The sequence below is a fragment of the Crocodylus siamensis genome, chromosome 5 (assembly GCF_052110815.1).
Source record: "Crocodylus siamensis isolate JL-2025a chromosome 5, ASM5211081v1, whole genome shotgun sequence".
Lineage (NCBI taxonomy): Eukaryota > Metazoa > Chordata > Crocodylia > Crocodylidae > Crocodylus > Crocodylus siamensis.
This window is the reverse complement of record NC_143399.1, coordinates 195,508,688-195,531,249: the sequence shown is the minus strand read 5'-3', so window position 1 is coordinate 195,531,249 and position 22,562 is coordinate 195,508,688. Positions and strand designations below refer to the sequence as shown.

Here is a 22,562-nt window from a genome sequence, read left to right as displayed (position 1 = left end):
GTCTGAACCAAAGCCAGCTGAAGTCAGCAGAAAGGTTCAATTACTCAAATGGGTTTTGGACACAGGCGCAGCGTATCAGTGCGGAGACTCCGATGATGATAATGTGCTCATTTAGCAGTGCTCATTCAGATCCCATGGCTAGGAGGAGGCAAGCCAGAAGTCTGCTTTTGAATCTACGTGTAGTCAGACCATGCGATGTAGCAGAGCATCATCCGTTGACTCAGATTAAAAAACGAAACAAAACTTAGAACCAGAAACTGATTTTAAGAATTTATTCCACATTTCCAGTGAACAGAGAGCAAAGCTAGGCCCGGAGCATCACCAGGACCTTAGTAGTACAACTCAGTTAAAAGTAGTTGATGACTCTTCTGAGCGACTGGATGTTTGTGCTCTGTCCTTGCCACTCGTTAAAGCTGCGGTACTCTCCTCTCTCCACTACGTACATACGGCCGCGGTAATTGGGTTCTTCATACAGCACCCATCTAAAATGGAGAGGGCATGGATTAATCAAGAATACAGTCTGTGTGACAACTAGGCTCCTTTCTCAGGTTTTACTCAGGGAATTAGGCAGCACTTTTGCACTAATCATATCCCAGAAGCGTATGTTTTTCTTCCACCTAGGTTTTATTCTGGCCAGTCTGCTCTCCTTTTTGGATTGAAAGCCTTTGCTGTTGAAGACACCTTCTCTTTCACTTCAGTGCTGCCTTTTACCCTGTTGACAGCTACCTTGGGTCCTTCTATTATTATTAATATTTACACTGGCATCTAGAGGCTACACCTGTGATCAGTGCCCCATCATATTATGTACCGTTTATGCTCATAGTATGAGTCCCACCCCCCCCCCAAAAAAAAATAGTGCCCCAAACAATCTAAATACACTTCATTTTCATGAATTGCCTTCTTAGTTATAAAAGTAACTTTGGGTCCATGTATCTTTGCCTTTAACATGAACTACCACTTTCAGAGGGATGATACTCAGCTGGATACATCATTGTACGTCTTTGATGACTTTGGTATGCTTCATCCTTCTATCTGCCTTGACAAAGCAAAATTGTTGCTTCATGTCATCCTCTATGCTCAAGGTGAAATTCATGCTGTTTTTCCCTTTGCTTCTGGTCTTCCATAAACTCAGCATCATCCTTGGCCACAAATCTCTTCTGTTTGTAATCCACAGTTTTCTCACCTCTCTGGTACTACCTGTATACACCTGTCCCCACTCCATCTCCACTGGAAACCTCATATCTGCCTCATCCTTCACTCCTCTTGCATGTACCCAAGGCTTAAATGTATCTAGGTTCTGAAAAGCCACAATCCTCTACATGGGAAGAAAACAAAAGGCTTTAAGGTCAAGGTTTATGCACTTATTTGAAATGTATCTTCTGTGTTTTAGTGATTCTCGGGTCAGACTATATGGGTCCTTGTTTCAGACTCATCCCCAGCCACTTCATGTAGCAATAGAGCAACTACCAAATTCAAGCCATTTTACCGCTATGTACTCTACATCTGCTGCCCACTGGTAAAAGAAGTGGTGGAATCACCATCGCTGACAATTTTCAGGAGCAGCTTAGACAGACACTTGTGTGGGATGGTTTAGTTAGAGATGATCCTGTGGCAGGACTAGATGACCTCATGAGGTCCCTTCAGCCCTACTTTCCTATGATCCTGTTATTTAGGTTGGTGCTATCCACACACCATGAGAGGGACAGAGATTTCATTCAGATGGTGCACTGTTTATTAGTATATATATATCGTCTCATGTGTTAGCAGACGCATGACAAATAGATCCAAGGAGGTGATACTTCCCCTCTATGAGGGAATGGTCAGACCGCAGTTGGAGTACTGTGTCCAGTTTTGGGCACCATACTTTAAGAAGGATGTGGATAACATGGAGAGGGTACAGAGAAGGGCCACTCGTATGGTTGAGAGTTTGCAGGCCAAGCCCTATGAGGAGAGACTGAGGGACCTGGCCCTCTTCAGCCTCTGCAAGAGAAGGCTGAGAGGAGATCTCGTGGGCACCTACGAATTCATTAGGTGGACACAGCAAGGAATCGGAGACGCTCTGTTCACCAGAGCGCCTCTTGGGGTAACAAGGAACAATGGTCACAAACTGACAGAGAGCAGATTTAGGCTAGATATCAGGAAAATCTTCTTTATGGTAAGGGTGGCCAGAATTTGGAATGGGCTTCCAAGGGAGGTGGTGCTCTCCCCTACCTTGGGGGTCTTTAAGAGAAGGCTGGATGGGCATCTGGCTGGGGTCATCTGACCCCAGCGCTCTTTCCTGGCTAGGGCAGGGGGTTGGACTCGACGATCTGTTGAGGTCCCTTCTGACCCTAGTATCTATGTATCCCTTCATATAGCATCCAGTAAAGGTAGCTATCCCTATCACACAATACAGTGGCTGTTCAGCAGCCCCCAGCAACACTACACAAGAACTGAGAGAAAGTGAATACTCCTGTACCCAGCTGACATAGTGCAGGGGGGAATACAGACAGATATTGATGTAAAGGATACATTATCAAGATATACGTGGGATACATGGAACTATAGGTCTTCCTAGAGGCAATTTGGTCTAATGGTTAGGGAGTCCGGTAACCTGGTCTCTCTTCCTGGCACCAACCTGCTGCATGGCCACTTCAACCTCTGCTACTCATCCGTACCGTCTCAGAAATGGAGATGATTAGGCTTTCACTGCTCCATGGAAAGCAGCAAATATTTTTACAAAAGCTGTGCCTGATCACAGGTTCATGCAGGACAGAACTGAGTATAGAGGCAGATGTTTGCTGGAAGGTAACTGAGAGGAACAGCCTGCTTCAGGACTGTTTTAATTGCACACAACATAATGTACGCTACATTTCAGCCTGAATTCTCTGGCTGGAAGGAGCTGGGAATGGTCTGAAAAATAAGACATTCGGTAAGGTGGTGGTTGAGAGAGCAGGGTGACGCAGTATCAGGACTCGGTCCTGTGTCCTGAGCCTTTCTGGAGTTTCAAAGGTTGATTGGCCTGATGTAGGACCCAGAGCTGTGCCAGGCACCCTCCCCATCTGGCAGGATGGATTCTCAACCAGGGGCCTTGGAGGGTAAGGTCAGGGGAGGGATGGCATGATCAGCTTTGGTAAGAATATGTGCTGTCACATGCACATATAGAGGTTACCATCCATGTATTTCATAGTACTTTGCAAAGGTGGGAAAGTCCAATTAGCCCCATTTCACAGATGATGAAAAAGAGGCACAGAGCAGAAGCAGTCACACAGAAGATCTGTTAGAGCCCAGAAAAGTGGCGGCTTTCTGGATAATAGCCCTGTGCACTGGTGCAGAGCTAGGAAGAGTCAAGCAAACCTTCTTTTACAGAAACCCTGCACCCTGTAGCTTTTAAGATGTTTTTCCTTCTCCGAGCATGCCAATTCTCCCTAGCGAACAGCCCGGAAGGGCTCTCTCACCAGAACGACAGTCTCTGGAGAGCAGACCACTGCAGCTCCAGCCCAAAGCCTGCTTGGATGACACGTCTTTTCAGAGTGCATCAGTCGGGCACTGGCATGCGGCACTAGTGAGCTGACCTGAGCTGCCATGACAAGGGGTAATGCAGCGTTTGATTACTCACAGTCTATCAGCTTTCTACTGTTGCCCATTGGTATAAAATCCACATAAATCTGATGGCAGTAACGAAGTCCTTAATGGAACACCGGGAGCCAGGCACATCTGCCTTAGATGAGAGAGACTCCTGCTGGACACGTAGTGCAGGAACGTGACAGCACTGGGATTTCGGGAGTTTTACAGGGTAAACGGCTTTGAAAGAAGACACCATCATAAGGAGACTAAATGGTTTGTAAGTGGGAGATGAGCAACAATATAGTTTAGCCTCCCCCCATACAGAGAGATGCATCCCAGGGTGTGCACAGCACACCTTTGCTCTGACTTCTTTCAGCCACAGCTTCCTTTTCTTGGCTGCTACCCCTAAGCCAAGATGCTCTCTTGGCACGAAAACATCGTGAGTAACCGGAGTCCCAGCTGTGCCTTGCACAAGCCAAGCACTTCCTGGCTCCGAGAGACTCCTGCAGCTTTCTTCCCCGCCCCATCCCCCACTCCCGATGAAAACGTGTTTGTTTGTAAGAGGAAACAGGGCACAATGACAACAGAAAAATAACCGGTGACATAACAAGAACAACAAACGTGCTCCCTAGAGGAGGAGACGCTGTTATTCCAAAAAGGCTCATTCCCATTATATGGTGACAAAGACACAGACTAATCCCCTGCTCTCTTTCTGATGCATTGAAGGGAGGCAGGTTGTTCATTTTTCTGGTGTTTTGGGACCTTAATAAGTGAGAAGGGCCTTGTGGACGCTGTTAGATACGTTTTGCCAAGATGCCAGCAGTTATAGGGTCTGGGATCTCTGACCCAGGAGGTCCCTTCCAGCCTATGTAACTAACTCTGAACAAGTCCAGTTTTATAGCGGATTTTATGGAGAGCTGAAAACGTCGGGGAGACAGGATCTGGCACTTCCAAGCTCACAGGACAACAATGTACATAGTCTCACCCCCCGCCCACCCCTCCACCCCTTGCTGTGATATAGGCAAGTGGTACCCTTTTATCTTAAAAACAGAGAAAAGGAGGTGCAGGGAGAAATTAAAGCCCAAACTTTTCAAACCGGGTGACAGAAGCTAGAAATCTACATCTATAGGGCGAGGCACTGACTCGGGCAGTGGTTTTTAGGGATGCTACTGAATTCAGTGCATCCCAAAGCAACTCAACACCTCTGAGAACCAGGCTGTCCTTCGTGCCAGGCCTTCAACACTCAGGCTTGAAGTCTGGGCCTCAGTGTCTTCGTCCAAGGCCAAGCCGACTCTGTGTCTGGGACCAGACCCCAAGTTTCCTGACTCCAGTTCTGTGCCTTCACCACAAGATCACCCATCCTCTGCATAAGGAGAAGAGCAATGCCAGGTGCACACAGCTGTTGGGGCACACGTGTGTGTAGTGGGGTAAGGAGGACATGAAGAACAAATGACCTGTCCTGGCTAACCTGAGATTGGGACGTTAGCACTGCAGTGCGCTGTGCGCTGAACTCCAGCAAGGCCACTGCTATAAACTGCAGAGACTGCAAGCAAGAGATGGGTCCCAAGCTGCCAGGATTGGAAATCAGGCCAAATTCCTCCTCCTCTGAGCCGGCTGCCAGAGACAGGAGGGAGTCTGGCAGTGGTCTTTTCCTGCCCCTTCCAGTCTCAGAGGGAGACCGGCAAGCTCATGATACTCAGCTTGCATGGTATGTGCAGCTCCTGGGAAGAACAGTGCCCCAAGGGGCTGCCTGCCTTCCTGGGCCCTAAGGTCTGGCCCATTCATGTTATCACTCTAAGTCCTCTGCAAATGGTGGTAAGAAATGGAGCCAAAGCTGACCTTATGATTTATAGGGACTCCCAGCTGCCAAGGGTGAGTATATGCAAACACAGCCCTGGGTCGCTCCCTTTTCAGGTCAGTCTGCCAGCGTGGGTGTGGATTCAAGCTGAGTTAGCTCCCCAGTTTTACCTCCATGTATGCCCCTCATGCAAATGTTTCCCTGACCTCTGGTATCTGCCTTGCTAGAGATGAGCCCAACCCAACACCCTGCATCTGAACACTCCTCCCCTCACAAATGCAAGGTATGTGAGAGACACGTGAAATTCAGATTCAGTTTCTATAATGTCAGCCCTTCTCTAAGTGCCATGAAGCCAGGCTAGGGACAAGATTTCGAGCTGAGCCTGGGTAAGCAGGACCCATCTTCATGACCCTCCTACCCCTGACTGCACTCCCTTGACCCTCAAGCATAGCAAGCCAGCACACCGTGAGCAAGCTTTACAGCTCACTAATACCCCCATAATGTCCCACTGACATGGCTCTACCTTGACCTGGAACAACATCTATTAAAAAGAGTGGTCAGCTCTCCCTGCCAGATCATTTCTTAGGCTCTTTCTTGGCACTGTCCCATAGGTCTCAGTTAGAGCTGGCTATGGCATTGATTTTGTGGGGCAAATACTTGGGCATTCAGCTCCGGACTGAGGTGACCAACTCATTTCACAGAGCCCATCAACCAGCCATCACATGCAGTCACTCTTTGTTCATCTAGGCTGGATTTTAACTTACTATCAAGGGGACAAACAGCTCCCCAATCACCATACACCAGGGGTATCAAACATATGGCCCAAGGTCCAGATTCTGCCCATGAAATCGTTCCATTTCGCCTAGAGGCTGGGGTGTGCAGCCCGCTGCAGAGTTTGGGATCTCTGGGCTGCCACCTGAATGTGGATCCAGCCCGCGCAGAGCCCCTACAGTCTGGATCCAGCCCAGAGCCTTGGGTGACTGCGATCCCCTGCCACAGACTATCTACCCCTACCTTTCCACGTGGCTATTAAAGAGTAGCAGTTCTCCAGCAAACGCAGGAAATAGTGACCCAGATACCCATGTATGATACTGAATGCCAGTAGCATAACTAGGGTTAGGTGGAAGGATGCCTGCCTCAGGCACCAAGTTAGGAGGGGCACTGGACATGTCCCCCCCACACCGCCGGCATCCATGTCCCGACAACATTGCCCTGCCAGGAGCTTCAAAACAGTTCTCAGCTCCTGTAGCCCTGCTCTTGCACCCACATCCTCTCTACCCCGGCTCTGGGAACTGCATGCTCTCCCTCACCCCACCCCACTCTCTTGCAGGGTTTGCCCAGGTGCCAGCTTGGCTCCTTACACCACTGCTGCATCCACTACATTTTAGCTGATGGCTGACACTCCTGCAGAGAGCCAGTTTATTCCAAGATAAAGCTTTTGATGGCATCTCATTTTATCTGTTAGAAGGAAAGAGGTTTGCAAACTGTGTCGATACGGATGATTAACCCTTCCAGAAAGACTCTCAAGTACTTAGCAACTTTTGCAGATGTCAGGATTATTGAACTTACATTTAAACCCCAAACACATTAAATATAGAGATCAGAATGGCTGACCTTCCTCTACTTTCATAGGGTCAAATCCTTTTCACACATCTAAGTTTGTTAACAAATGACTAGTGGTCTCAGGAGCCCTGCCTGAGTCACCTTAAAGGAGGCAGATTTTTTAGAAAGCACTGAGCATACTTAAGGTGTTTCAAGCTTGGCACCCAAAATTTGAAGTAACCAGATAACCAGTCACTTTGGAAAATATAGGCTTGGCTAGTGTCTTCAGGCCTGATTCAGCTCCATTGATATCAATAGGGAGCTTTCTATTGTCACCAGGCTGTTGATGTGTAGCACATGGTAGTCGAATCCCCCGCTTTCTTCACGGGATTTTTTCAAGGGATCCATGTCCTTTGAAGTTCCCATGTCTTTCATTACAAGGATATCTGAGGAGGAGGTAGTTTCACTGGATTTTAAGACAGATGACAAGCAGTTATGTTCCTTAAATGCCCACAGGTTACTCACGCTCCATCTCCATAAACTTTGACAGCATTGACACAGTTCTTGCTCCATCCTCGGCCTTGCAGGAAAGAGCAATCCTCAGTGAACTCCATGGACTGCCCTCCAAACTGGTTCCCCTCAAATATTTCAATTCTGTAATGTTCGCCGTGCTGGGGACAAAGGGATTTGAGTAAACCGAAAACATGCATCAAAATGGTTCCTCCTGCTTTTACAAGATAAACACAAAGAAAGTAGGGGCCTTCGTAATGGAAATGTGAAGAACAGTCTAACCATCATACTGCCGGCCCACAAACGCATGGCACGTACCACGGAGAAGTACCTCCCTTCAAGCATACAGATGTCCCTCACAAGTGGCTTTCCACACAAAAATATACACGGGCACATTGCTGCACCAAGCGCATGACTGCAAACATCCACACACCTCCACAATCTCTGTTCGCATGCAAACAGACTGGTGGCGTGAGACGTCTCAGACATATCTCACAGCTACGCTCCCCACCCCAAAAAACAAATACCTTGACACCCTTTCCAAACACACATGCCACACAAGTAATACTTCAAACTGAGCCCCATAGCATAGGGGTGCCCCAAATGAGCCATGGCATCCAGCCCCTAGGGCTCTCCACAGGCCAGGCAATTTGGCAGTGGGGGAACAGTGGTTATTAACTGCCATCCCTCGCTCACTGCCAAATTTCCAAGTCCTGCACAGCGGCGCTAGGACCAGGCCAAGCTATTGTTGTATGGCCAGATTTGGCCTGGGGCTGACCTGTTGCTGCCTGGCCTGCACCCCTTCCCTGTATAGCCAGATTGGGCCCATCAACTGGATCCAGCCTTGGCACCACCCATCCGGCCCATGGGGTGAAAAGTGTGGGCACCACTGCCCTAGAGCATAAATCCACCCAAAAAACCCATCGTGCTACATAGAAAATACTGCATGAACAAAAGAGTAAGAACACCGTGCAGAAAAAATAAACTGAGCATACTTATGAAAAAATAAACAAATCCAAAATACACAGAGATATTGTATTATTTCCCTAAAATCATTCAATTTTTCCTTCAGGTTCAGTCATATCTGTGGTTGCTTGTACAAGATGTGCTTTTCTTGAATAAGGAAAAGGGGAGGGAAGGGGAGGGAAGAAATATCATGATTGGAGTATTAGTTATGTGAGCCCTTGCGGGTGAATTAAGGTCAATTCCTTTGGGGAAATGTTGCTGTATTTGGGATGGAGTTAGCAGAAGAGGTATTTTTTTTAGCTAAATTCAGAGAATACCTAATATATTTTACATAGAAGCATCATTAATGCATGAAAAAGCTACCCTGGAGTGCCAAAACGCCCATAGCATTCATTCTCCGGCAGTGGAATCTCAGATACCGTTCCTGACCAAACATTCCTCAGTGCATCTGACTTGCTGGCATGCTTTAAACCTCTCACTCATATCTAGGGAAAAAATGACAGGGCTCGGGGCCAGAATGGCAGAAAAGCATTCACGGCTGTGGGCACATTGAGTCTTTTCTATGGCCGGAGTCAAGACTTCGTGCGGTACATACACTCTTCTGCTTCTTGTGGCAGGCGGGCCACAAAATAAGCCCCGCACCTACCCCAGGTACCACTCGGATCCCCTTTCCCCCACCCTGATCTGCTTGTCTGTGCTTTATGTGCCCTGCCTGATTTACTGTTCTGCTTTCTGCTCCCTGCCCTACTTGTCGCAGTGTTCCCTGGTCCCTCTCCAGTCTGCCACGGGCCACACACAGAGGCTGCTGTGTCACTTGTGGCACATGTGCTGTCCCTGCTTTAGGGCACTCTTGGAAGGTGGCAATAGGCACTAGGCAGCACCAACAAAGAAGGAAAAAATCCATTAACACTAAGGGGGAAGTGATGGGGTCATCTGGTGGGCCACATGTTCATCGCATGCAAATGAACAAGATGGATAAATGCATCCCTCATTCTTCTCCCATGCACTATATCAAAAGACTGTAAGCCCCAGCCACACATCACTGAAAGAGGTCTCAGGGTACCTCTGGGTAGGATCCTCCAAGCACCCACGCCCAGAGCCTCATAGGAGAGACACGCCAGTCTACGTTAGTTAGTACAGCTCCCGCTGGTATCTTCCCACGCCACTTCAAAAGTAAAGAAGAAATAGTTCCTTCAGTAGCTGTGCTCCCTGGCTGATGAATCCCTGTGGGTGAGGCTGAACTCAGATTTATTTTATGGAGAACAGGGTCCCTCCTCAGGGGATCTGTTCAAGGCGAGGTCCCTACGGACACAATCCAGCTTTAGCTTGCTGGATACTAAACAACCAACATACAGGACTTCCCATGACCTGCATGTGAGCCATGCCCTGATTCCTAAACTGGAGAGCAGCATGAGAGCTTTTATCTGCATCGCCGCTTGTTTTTAGCTCATGTGCTATTCACGTGTGCATGCACAAGACCATGTCCCTACGTATACTCGTGTACCCCAACCCCCTGTTCCCTATGGGCTAGACCAGTGGTTTTCAACCTGTGGTCCGCAGACCCCTTGGGGTTCACAGACTATGTCTACAGGGTCTGTAAAAGATGACTACAATCAATCAAAAGTATGTGAATGCCTACACTTACAATTCAAAGGGGTCCACACCTCCATCTGAAATTTCCAAAGGGGTCCACAAACCCAAAAAGTTTGAAAACCACTGGACTAGGTTTTATACAAAAACAAAGGCAGCCACAAACCAGCGAGACTTGGTGGTTTATCAGCCTGAAAGTAAAAATAACCTCCCATCCTCAGGGTAATTCTCTTCAGTCATTCTCCTGCCAGGCGCAAATGAAGACAGAACCAACTGGAAAGAAAAAAAACAGGATACATGTTCACCAGTTCTAAATCTTCCCAATTAAACCGCCTCCTTTGCATGTGACAGTTCCCTGCTCAGCTTTCATCATGATATTTTTGCTGCTGTTGGGGGCGTTTGATCTGGGTCATGGTTATTTTTAATCCAGGGACGACCAGACTTTGAAATACAGTGAGGTACCTGGGCGAATTAGCCAAGAACCTACAAGCTGCCCACAGCAGCGTCTACTCTCCATGCTGCACCTTAATCCCAGTTGCTGGTCCCCCTGCATACCTAGCTGGCCAGCCAGCATCATTAGGAGTTCAGTGCACGGAGGAGAAAGCAGAATATTGCAGCTCAGATCTGCCCCACGCACAGAACCTTGCCCCTCCTTTGCATGTGAATATTTCATAAATATTCAACATTAAAAATAAGTGCATGTGATGATGCTCAGGGGCATTACTAAAACCACAGGGAAATGCTTTCCTATTAGAGCTGGTGACGGGAAGACGCAGAACACAAGTTTTCTCTTTGTCCTAGAAAAAGGGGAAATGGTTACACGATGCTGTTTTCTTTTTAACTCTTACTTCCATAGGACACATTGTCTCACAGAGACTTATTTAGACTCCGGTTGCCACGGAAAATACAGGCACAGACATGACCCTTTCACCCAGGTATTTCAGCAACAGAAATAACCCTCTTGGAAACTAGTGGAAAGTTGGCACTAACCATCCCAACAGGCCTGCAGGAGCCCATGTGGTCGTTGTGGGCATTCCAGCGAAAGAAATCAGGGTACTCGCCGTGCTCCAGGACATACTGCTGCCCGCGGAAGTCGGGGTGATCGTAACAGATCCAAGCTCCGCTCTGGACGCAGATAGAGTTCACGCGGTTCATGAAACCTCTATCCTGGAAGTTATCGCAGTCCCCAGTGACCTCTAGCTTTCTGCCCGTGAAGTATTTGCCCTCATAGAAAATAATCTGGAATGAAGAAGAAGAAGATGCAGTGTCGCAAACACAGACAGCTTACCCGTCCCATACATTGCTATTCTCAGCTGATGGGGGCTTCTTGCATACTTTCTGTATCCAGCCAGAGATATTGTCACCGGAGGGTTTGTTTTAATGAGGAGTACAGCACATCCCAAGTTTTCAACACTACACATGGTTTTTGTGCAACCTCTTGTGCGCTTATAAGTATTGCTAACATAAATGTTTACACAAGAAGCGCAGCTATCAAAATACAGCTGATGATGTTGCTTTTCTTCCCACCTCCTTTCCTAATTTGCTTCCATTTCTCCGCACTCATGACTTACCATCTCATTATACAAATGTCACTCTGTGTTATCCTAACCTAGGAAAATGCTTCTTCTGCCTACAGAGAAGTTTGGCTCTTTGGCCTGTGCTGAATGAAAACTAAGCAGCTTTTTTGTTTTTACTTACTTTTCCCGAATACTGAGACATTTTCAGCTGGATGCCATCCAGTGCCAAAGTAGAAGCCAAACCAGAAATGTGATGGACACCTCTCTATATATCAGCAAAGGGAGACAAGGCTGGTATCGCGAGGCCAGTTTAACAATACAGCAGGAATAGAAGGCTTTAAAATTCATGCTTACCAGACAGAACCTCTCCGACCAGGCACTGCTGAGTCCAGAGTTTTGCTATAGCGCAGACAATTTAACAAAAGATCTGCTTGGCAGGGATTTGATGCATTAGCGAGGCACATTTAGAGCTTCTTTTGGAAGACTTTTTTTTCTTTTTTAGAACAGACAGCAAGGAAGTCAGAAAAGGCGGCTGGTCTGAAGGGTAGCACTTTGGGTTCATTTCATTTCTAAATGGCTTGTTCTTTGTTTTTTTCCAGCCCGTTTTCACTGGTTAAAGCCAGACAGCCAAGCACACTTAGAAGACTCCTTAACAACAGTACTTTGCACTTTGTCCATCAGAAGAACTGTTTCTTGTCCTTCCTGGGAAAATTGTTAGATAGCAGCGCTGTAAGCCAAGCACCTAATTCCCTCTGATGCATACAGCTGCACAAATGTTCCTGGGTTTTTATTTGAGCCAATATGTCAGCAGAGATGCAGCTTGGCACCAAGATGCACATATACAACTGAGGATTAAAAGGGCTTCACGTGTTGGCATCATGGACTGTGTAAGTGACAATTTTCACCAATGTGATCAATAGGGCTCCACCAGCCTGTGGCTTCAAATTCTATAATCCAGAGGTTTCCTAAAAGTAACCGGCACAAAATCGCTTATTACTGTTCCCCTTTGTATTACAACCAAACCTTAAGGCTGTAGCCCAGAGCAGGGCTCTAGAAAGAGAAGGTCCCATCTCCAAGGAGCCTGCAGTCCACAAACCCAAAAAGTTTGAAAACCACTGGACTAAGTTTTATACAAAAACAAAGGCAGTCACAAACCGGCGAGACTTGGTGGTTTATCAGCCTGAAAGTAAAAATAACCTAAATAAAAGAGATGGACTCAGCATGGAAGTGGAAGTAGAGAGACAATCTGACTGACCCATGATCACAAAAGCCAGTGGCAGAGTCAGGAGCAGAGCCCAGGATGCCTGACTCCTAATCAACTGCTCCAGTCACTGGACTGCACTAAACACTTTCACCTATATTTCACCTATATTTCTGAGGCATAAAGGAATTTTTGTATATTAAAAATGGTATTAAATCTAAAGCATTTAATAAAGTTATGGCATCACAGGAGACTGCAAGCTGAGCTATAGAGAGGGGAAGAGATCTTTAGTTTGATGGTTTGAAAGTTTTATTTCCATTTGCGTCTAGGAGTATAGGACGTAGGGCTGGAATAGACCTCCTGGGTCATATAGTCTGGTCCCTGGCTGTATCAGACAACCATGTCCTATAATCCCTTTCCCAAATGTATCAAACTCTGTATTAAAACTAGGTAGGTAGGTTGCTCCCACTACTCCAATGAGAAGACTATTCTTTTGGCTTCCAACCTATATTTATTCATTACCAATTTATCTCACTTTGTTCTTGTGCCAACATTGTGCTTTAGCTTAAACAGTTCTTCTTGCTCCCTAATGTTTTTATGAACAATTACTTCATTAGAAAGGATATCATTATTAAAGATCAAACAAGCAACACCCTTTCAGTTAAGATGTAAAAACTCCCAACAGCACATACCCAGAGGTCTTCCAACAATACCAGGAAACATCAGACTTCATATTCCAATGGCTTCTAAGGTAAATAAGCTTCAGCGTGAAGAAAATGGATAGAAATTCTGGCCATTTTTAAATGATTGTTGGCATGCCTGAAGCCGTCAAGGAAAAGGAACTAATGAGACATCTCATCAAAATGCTGGCATTATTTTGTAGGTGTGAAATTAGTCAGCAGATGGTCCTCAAAAAGTAATATGAACGTATTGAAACTCACATGTTAAAGAGCTACCAAGATCTCAGTGCATCCACATTGTCATAAAAAGCAGACCTCACTTACCATACTGTCTGATTCCTGGGTGAGGCAGAAATATGCTGCATGACAAGATCTCCCATCTTCCCCAGGTTTTGTTTCTTCAGCTATGAAAGTGGTTCTTGATCTTTGCAGATGCTGTTATGGGGAGCAGGTCTTCAGGATGGCTTTGCCAAATTCAAGAACTTCCATTTGCCTCAGCTGGCACTAAAACTGTCCCTTATATGCCATGCTGAGGAGACATTGTGGTGATGGCTGTCAGCGAAACACAATACAATCAGTTGCCTAGGGTTTACTGTAGCCCATCTTTTTTTCTGTATCCATCTTCTGCTTCGCATCACACATATTGCCCATAATCTGTTCGGGACAGGAGTTTTGTCTGTAATGTGTATACGCACTCTAGGACAACGGGGCCATGATACTGGACCAGAGTCTTTAGGTACCAACATAATACAATAAACAAGTGTCAGAGATGAGGAAATATTGCAAAGAGGGAGAAGTGCATTGTGAAAAACAGTGCATTTCAGGATCCAAGCACCAGCTTGTATTTCCAGAACAAAACGCAATCAAGAAAAGGTTGCCAGTGACAGAAAGCTCAAAATAGCAGACTAAGCAACTCGGAGAAACAAATGCCCTTTTCTCAAAGTTGTCAGGCTGCTCTGCATACCAAGTTTTGTTACCAAACGTTGACATGTGCAGCCTGGACCCGAGCGTCCCCTTCTGCATGTTCCACCGAGCGCAAACACGACCCATCACATTTCCACAAAACAAACCGACAGCTGCAAGAGAAAATGCAGATTCCAGCATCACCGCACTCACTTTCAGAGGCAGAAGACTGAACTTGAGACATTTGGGCTCAGTATGAAGAAGTCCAAAAAGTTTGGATTTGTACCTACATCAACCGAAGTTCTCGGGTATGAAAAGCTGGGCTTAAAAATACACAAAGCATCTTTCTCCCAGGTAGTGTTCTCTCCAAACCTTAAAGGCGGGGTAAAAACCTAAGCTGGGACAGCTGCAGCCCAGAGATGAGCCAGGCTGTGCAGTGGTGTGACCAGGAAGCTTCCCCCATGGGTGACAGTCTAAGAAGAGATCTAGCAAAGAAGAGGAGCACAGACCTTCTCATCAACTTAGGTGGTTGTGTACCAGAAGAACAGAGAAGAAACAAAAGAGACCAAGATTTGTAATAAACAATCAAAATCATAACTTAAGTGGCGTAAGTGGGGGGCTGGACCCAATTCGGGGGGCTGGATCCAATGACCTGTGAGGTCCCTTCCAGCCCCTAACAATCTGTGAATCTATTAAAGAGAAACTTGGTAGGAAAATTCAGGACTAAAACACTGAAATAGAAAGGTACAGCTTGTCCAGGAACAACAGATGGGCAAAAAGGGAGGTGGGGTTGCCAGGCCTATGAAGGTTGTTCACACTTGCCCAAGGTCCAGGATGCAGTGAGAGAGAGATCTGTTGAAAGCCAGCGCGTAAAGATAAAGTGGGGAAAGCACAAAGGGAGTGTCATGGTGGGGAGATCTGCTAACAAAGGCAGTGGGAGCCACAATGCCAAGGAAAGTCTGTGGGAATTGAAAGTCAGGGGTGAATTTGCAAATAAAACTTGCCATCTTTAGCCTTTCTCCTTGCCCAGGCCTGCGACACCTGGCTAGAGTGGGTTGGCCATCAGGTGTATCTGAGTCATATGCAAGTAGTCTACAGCACTGGTTCTCAACCTTTTTTGTACCAGAACCCATGTGTAAACATCAATAGCCAGTCCTGACCCAGGGCCCTTCACTCCTGAACCACTGTCCCCTGCCCCCAAGCCCCAGTCCAGCCAGTGTGTGGGGCACAGGGGCCCCCACGCAGCCCCTTGCAGGCTGGAGCTCTGCCAGCCTGCAAGGGAAAACCCACAGGTTCCCATGTTTTTCTCCTTTAAAGGAGAATCCCTTTTTCAAATTTGTTTGCAACCCTTTCATATATTCTTGCGACCCACTTTTGGGTTATGACCCACCAGTTGAGAAACACTGGTCGACAGCACCTCAGAGCTCAGTCATCATCACACTCACTAAAACAGGCAGATGCCCCATGAGACGGGCTGGCAGGACCGAGAACATTTCTGAATTAATGCCACAACAAACATGGGCTGAGCGATGAATCCTCCCCATGTCCCCGGGAAATAGCCGAGTGTTACCAGCCCTATCCCCAAAGGAAGAAATTGAGAAACAGGCCATCAAGTGTCACAAAGCGAGTTAGAGTCAGTGCCTCGATAGTGCCAGGTTCCTAGCACCAGGTGACGTGTTTTGTTCAAACATTTCCAAAATGAAATGTAACTTTTCAGTTCAAAACCACTTCCTGGTTTAAAATCATCTCAGGTTGTTGGGAGGGGGGGGTTAAAGTTGTTAAATGGTCAAAATTGAAATAAATGCTTCAGCCAGCCCAAAGCCATGTCTTCAATTTTTTCAGTTGGCCAAAAAAAATAGATTTTTTTTTATGCTTCCAGTCAACCCCAAATCCCCCCTCACCACATGAACCAGCAAACTAATGATTGGCGCAACCCTGCTCAGCATGGATCACCACCCTACAGCCTCATTAAAGGCCAGGACGTGTTGTCTTTATGGTTGATACCTTCATGCACTCTCCTGCGTGGTCCCTTCAGCCCCCACCATCTTCTACAATGAGATGGCCCTCTGTTCCCTTCTGGAAAAGGACTCATCTTTCCATGCTACTCCCCCATAGGAACCCGTTGCCTCTATCTTTTGCTTATTCCACAGTCCAAGTCAGAGTACCTGGATCTGGATCTCATTCAGTGGCATATTCTTCTGTATCCCCATCATATTGCCAGTGAGACGAATCACTCAGCGGTGACACGCTCCTACTCAACATACTTCTGCCTGGTGTGTCCACTACGCTGATCCCAAGGGGCTATTACAGTGGTGTGAGACCCTCGCTGACCAGCTGTCTTTGTTTCCCTTGGCGTGACACTATCCCAGGGTGACTTTGGAGTCCTGGACGGTGGGGAAAAGGCCAGTCATTCAGCTGACAAATCAAAGCATTTGATCAGAGGCAACATGGGCGCCCACAGTGACAGGTGCAGAGGGGTGAGTGGGACACAATCAGACCTGATTTCACCCCCTTCACTTTGAAAGGGGAGAGACTTAAAGCAGGCCAAGCCAACGTGCTGCATTTGTGGCCCAAGCAGGCTATAGGTACCTGGGTCCTGCCTGCTGCCTCCTCCTCCTCCTCCTCACCCATCTTCACCTCGTCCACCAGCACCATGCCATGTGCTGCCCCCACCCCACATGCTGCCCCTCCACCCTGCCTCTCAGGAGCTCAGCCCACCAGTTTCCCCCATGTTGCCTCCTCACGGTCCGGTCCAGATCTATCCGATGCACAGTCCCTCCTCAACTTGCCCCCTCTGCACTGCTTCCCACTGGTCCAGCCTAGCTCCCGAGCACAGCTAGGCTGCTGCAGCCCTTTTGGCCCTGCTGACTCCTGGCAGCCTGGCCCGGTGCCCTGGTCTACCTGTCTGGATGTGTGGCCCAGCTCCCTGAGCCGCCCCACACCACCTCCCTCCCTGCTGACCCAGCTGCTGGAGCCATTCCCTGGCCTCTGACCTGGCATGCTCCTGGCTGCTGCAGACCTGGGCTTTATTAGTGATCACACAGCCTCCTGGTGTGTGACAAAGATCACCCCGCTCCTATTCAGAGCACGTGGGGGGATAGCCAACAGCACATAGCAGTGCCTCTCCCCGTGATCAGTTTGCTGTCCCAGGGGTGCCTCATACACTGCCCACCTCCCAGCAGCAGGGCACCCCTTGCCCCCTTGGCCACAATGCTCCCCACCCCCACTGCCACTGCGCCAGCTACTCCTTTCCACTGGCAGCCCAGCCTCCCCCGCACACATTCATTCATCCCTTTGTTTTCATAAGCAGAACAATTCATTTATGGTTTAAACAATCCTTTTTTTTTTTTGAGTTCCCAGAACAAACACCCCCCCCCCGTTTTCCCCTTGTGATCAGCATTGTTGCTGCTCTCACCCGGGGAACTGGGTGGGGGCCGTATGGACTGAGCAATTTTATCGGGAGCTAGCGAGAGGCCTGCATTGTGCAGGAACGCAGCGAGTGGGTGAGGAAGGCGGCCCGGGAATCCACGGCTGGGCTCCTGCTGATGTTATCTCAGGCTCTCACCAATGCCGTATTGTGTGAGGATTAACAGTACGGCGCTAACCATGATCTGGAGCATGTACAGCGACAGGAGCTGACCTCACAGAGGCAAGCAAGCTCCACGCTCAGGCCAGTGCAAGCACCGTGCAGCTCGCCCCTTCGCTTCCAACCCGTGCATAGGCAACGCATGCAAGCACATGCCCGTAAGGTAGGGGAACATCTCAAAAAACGCAGCAGACACCCGCTTATCCAAATCGAATCTCTCACCAGTGAAACAGAACTGAAGCCACACGAGCCAAACAGGGATGACATTCGTGTGGTCTGAGGAGGGCTGAGCAAACTGCATTTACCCTCAGATCACGTTTTATGGGGAATGTGTGGCTACTTTGTCGAAAGAGGCTGGAGCTGGGCTGTTCGCAGTGCTGGCAGATGTCAGAACAAGGAGCAATGGGCTCAAGTTGCAGCCAGGGAGGTTTAGGTTGGATATGAGGAAAAACTTCCTCACTAGAGGGTGGTGAAGCACTAGAACAGGCTCCCCAAAGGGGTGGTGAACTCTCCATCCTTGGAGGTTTTTAAGGTCTGACTCAACAAAGCCTTGGCTGGGATGATCTAGTTGGGGCTGGTCCCCTTTGAGGAGAGGGCTGGACTAGATGTGACCTCGTGAGGTCCCTTCCAACCCTCATTTTCTATGATTCTGCCCAGGAGCAGTGACAGCTGAGCTGAGCAAAGTCTGGCCTGTGGAGTTTGCAGAGCTCATTTGCAAACTCCAAGCTGATCCTTACCTGTGAGCCAGGTACCAACCACCTTTAGCTGTCACTGTTATCACTGGGAATGGACTTTAAAAGACTGTTCCCCAAAGGACAAGCCTTGCTCCCTCTCCTGCCAGCGTTGCAGGACCCTCTTGCATGAGGAAAGGCAAAGTCGTGCTGCGCTGATGCGAGGAGTGGCGTACAGATTTGGAGAGGCTGAGAATGGCACTCAGAGCTTCTGTTCACGTAATTGTCTGGAAAGCTTTGGATCCAGGGGAGATATAGGACCTGAGGAGCTTCTACTGAGATGGACACAACCTTGCCTATTCCCATATTTATGAAATCTGGATATCAAATATTGATTTCCATAGTTCCCACTTGGAAGACAAGGTCAAGGAAGTGATAATACCAAATCAGGAGGACATTCAGCTCTGGCTATTAGGACTCTGATCCCAGAGAGGACAGACACTTGCTATATCTCAGTTCACTCCCCAGGCATTATCCTGGAACTAGACTTAACAGAGGCAATTCACTGGAAAAACCCCAAATGTTACCCACGAGTCATTAGAAGTGAATGAGAGCATCACAGAAACAATTTTAAATCTAGCCCAAGGGCTCCCCAATCTCCTGCAACTAGAACTTCCTTCTGAGCAGGCAGGAAGCAAGCAGGACACAGAGCAGCACGTTAGGCAGGGAGCGCAGGACGGTAGATCAGGTCGGGCAAGGGGATCCAAGTGGAATTTGGGATGGGTGCAGGGCTAATTTGTGGCACATCTCCCAAAAAGGTTGGTCCCCACAGTGTATGGAGATATCTCATTCATAAACCCAGGTCTAGAGGTAAAAGGTGCCTTGTCCAGGTGCCCAAAAATCTGCCAGTGGAAGCTCCCCCCCTGCAAGAGCAACTCTGGAAACCTGCATTACTTATTCTGCGTTGAGACGGGCCAGTGATCTCCAGTTGGACGCCACCCCCACTTAGAAGAGCTGCTGATGAAAGGAGCCCATGTCACCACCTGCCAGTGGCCAAGGCAGTGGCCAGCCACGTGCAGAGTTCACAGCCGCAGCTTGAGGAAGGAGCTGAGACTTGGCTTCAAACATTTCCTCACTGGCAAGAGCTTGTTGGTTTACGAAACATGAGGCTCAGCTGGTGTGTTTTGGATCGGGAGCCCAGCTCACTGCTCTTAACTCTTCCAGTCAGTGCTGGCTACATTGTCCCACGGAAGAAACATCAATGGGGAGCACTTTCCTGTTGTACAGCCTGAGGAGGGACAGCTTCACAACATACAACAGGTCTTCAACAGAGAGACAAGCTACACAAACACTAGCCTGACTGCACGGCACCAGGCACACCACTGGACTCAGCCCATGTACCTCATTGCCCTACGGTGTATGCTTGGCTACATCCCCGGTGTGGAACAAAATCCTGCTTGACCTAGGTGCTGCCTTCCTCCTGGTGGCATGTGAAACCCCAGCTGGGCTGCGTGGGAGTGGGCAGAGTAAGATTTTTCATTACTGGGATGCACGTTGCACGTGCCAGTCACGCAGCCAACACGTCATCAGAGGCCCATATCGACCGTGTCAGTTAGCATGAACAAATCCCTTGGCTTATTCAAGGCTTCAGGTCACCTCACGTTTCAAAAAGTCACAAGAGTTGCAAAGGCCGTGTCCTCTCAGACCCAGCGTCCCAGCCCACGCTCCACGCTGTTCTCACCTGAACCCAAAGCCAGGCACCATCGCTGCTCCATTGAAGCCCCTGAAGCTACGCCAGGTTACACCAGGTGAGGACTGGGCCCATACAGTCTACACAGAGCCTGTGCAGCTGGTCTCGGCAAAGCAGGCCCCATTGTGGTATCCCATGCCAGCCACCTAAAATCACTAGTCACTATTGCAATTGAGGCCCAAGTGCCTAGCAGTTGGCTGTTCGCCCAAACCCTCATTGGTCTTCACTGAACCTGCCACAGATGATCTCTGCTCACATGGGGAGGGGGCTTAAAAGAAAAGTCTTAAATGTTGTGTATCTGTCATTTAAAACCATTTTAAAATGCATCACCTTTTGGGGCAAAGCTTGACCCTTCTTGTGAGCTCCGACAGCCTCCCACACCTCTCTCCTGCCACCGCCCCAGGTTGTGGACGTGTCACAACCCTTCTTTGTAAGACACCCCGTAGAGTCCAGCCCTTTTCCTACTTCACAGCTGTCCCCTATTGCAGAGTGATGGAGTGAAGTCTTGCTGCAAAAGGCCGTGTACCCCGCTGGGCAGCCTCTGAATGCCACCCTTCAGTTTTTGCTCTGCTGAGCTCCACAGGGGCAGGAAGGAAAGGAGGCAGAACTACTGCAAGGAGTTGTGGCCAGCTTGGCTGGCTCACAGAGACCAGCTATTAATTAGGGTGGTTGAAAACACTGGACTTCCTGCAGTGATTGGAAAGGCCACAGTCGGGAAAACTTTCACTGGGCAGGTAACTGCAGCAGCTCACAACAATCCTCCTCTGAAAAGGCAACAAAGCTGGTGAACCAAGAAATAAAAAGAGCTTCCACCAGTGAATCACTCAAGCCTGGTAACTGGAAAACAGGGGATACTTGTGGCAAATACTGCCCTGGAACAGGAGCATCTCTCAAAGGGACCAGTGTTCAACTGAGAGGGGAACATGACTGGGGGACTCAAACTGGGACCAGGATCCAGACAGCTTTGGAGCTCCAGCCCCGGCTCCGACAGACGCTCTTACGTGGCTCAAACAAGGAATGCTTGCCTTCTGCAGGACCTAGAAATGGTGCTGAGCTATATGGCAGCAGCTAAGTCAGCGTCTTCGAGCTGTCTCCAAATCCCTTATTCCCTCCCCCTGCCCTCCCGCAACCTGCTTCTTCTTGGACACAAGTGATGAGGGCTTCCTTCCCTTTGGGCACGGTGGAGCTGGGAGCAGGTAGCTTCTCCCCGGGCAAGCAGAGAGCTGTCGAGAGTTCGCCGCTCCCTTGTTTGCAGCAGCTGTGTTGCATGTAGCTGGACCAGTGACCGAAGCAGTGCAATGCGCCGTTCCCAGCTCAGGGTGAAGAGCTGTGTGCTCTTCCTAGCAGAGGTAGCCGGGCAGTCGCAGGCTTTTGCCTCGGTTGCTTCTGAATAAAGGTCTCTGTTCAACATGCCCCTTGGGAAACTGGAGGCATGCATAAGCACTTATTGGCTTACCTGGCAGTTGCCTCATGAGGCTCAGTAGTTTCACAGATGTCATAGACATGTGCCGGGCTTGCAGGCACCCCGATGGGATGCTCAGTGCGAGGAGGTGTTACAAAAGGTCACCTGTCAGCTGACAAAGGCCCCTGTTTTAGCATATCTGGACCCCAGCAGACCCTTCATCTTACACATGGATGCTAGCTTGTCTGGGTTGGCAGCCATCCTCTACCAGTTGCATGAGGGACGCCGCCGCCCACTGGCCTACGCTAGCTGGAGCTTGGCTCCTAGCGAGACTCGCTATGCAGCCCACAAGCTGAAGTTTCTGGCTCTTAAATGGGCAGTCACAGAAAAGTTTAAGGATTATCTATATGGGACTACATTTCAAGTATGGACGGATAACAACCCATTGACATATACTCTGACCGGTGCAAAGCTTGATGCCACGGGACATCAGTGGGTGGCTGCTCCGGCCAACTACTCTTTTAGTTTGCACTATTGGGCAGGCCACTGAAATGTGGATGCATTCTCCTGGTTGGCTTCACCTGTGGGTCAAGATGCGATACCCCCAGAAATGGTCTGAGCATGATGTGATCTGCCTGCTCGAGACCTGGTGGCTGCCGGGGGAAATGCAATGTGCAGAACCGAAATCCTGGGGATACCCCCTGAAGGAATCCCACAAGCCTGGGCGCAGCACACCGCTTTGACCCTGGCCGTCCTCCCTCAGAAAGACTCTACCCAGAAGAACAGCATACTTGCACACCACAGAAAGCTCGCAACTGCTAGAATTGGTGTGTGTGGACTTTTTTGCCAGTAGAAGAGGAAGGCAATCAAAAGGGTAACATACTTGTGATAACAGACCAC

The 22,562-nt window shown here is 48.6% G+C and overlaps 1 protein-coding gene across 1 annotated transcript; it reads right to left on the bottom strand.

Annotated features, from left to right (window-relative positions):
• Window positions 1-280: 280 nt before the first annotated feature.
• On the bottom strand, window positions 281-14,425 carry CRYGN (crystallin gamma N). Its single transcript, XM_090047743.1, has 5 exons — window positions 11,824-14,425; window positions 11,651-11,734; window positions 10,943-11,191; window positions 7,412-7,557; window positions 281-482 (listed from the first exon to the last, which is right to left on the bottom strand). Exons 2-5 carry the CDS (start codon window positions 11,669-11,671, stop codon window positions 347-349), a joined length of 552 nt encoding a protein of 183 aa, XP_089903869.1. The 5' UTR covers window positions 11,672-11,734; window positions 11,824-14,425; the 3' UTR covers window positions 281-346.
• Window positions 14,426-22,562: the final 8,137 nt, after the last annotated feature.

Bases quoted from the DNA above. Each gene is read 5' to 3' on its own strand.
- CRYGN (XM_090047743.1), bottom strand. From the start codon at position 11,671: ATGTCTCAGTATTCGGGAAAA. The intron at 7,558-10,942 runs GTTAGTGCCAAC...CTTTGTCCCCAG, and splicing joins CCTGCAGGCCTGTTGGGATG to CACGGCGAACATTACAGAAT. The intron at 483-7,411 runs GTGAGTAACCTG...TCTCCATTTTAG, and splicing joins AAAGTTTATGGAGATGGAGC to ATGGGTGCTGTATGAAGAAC.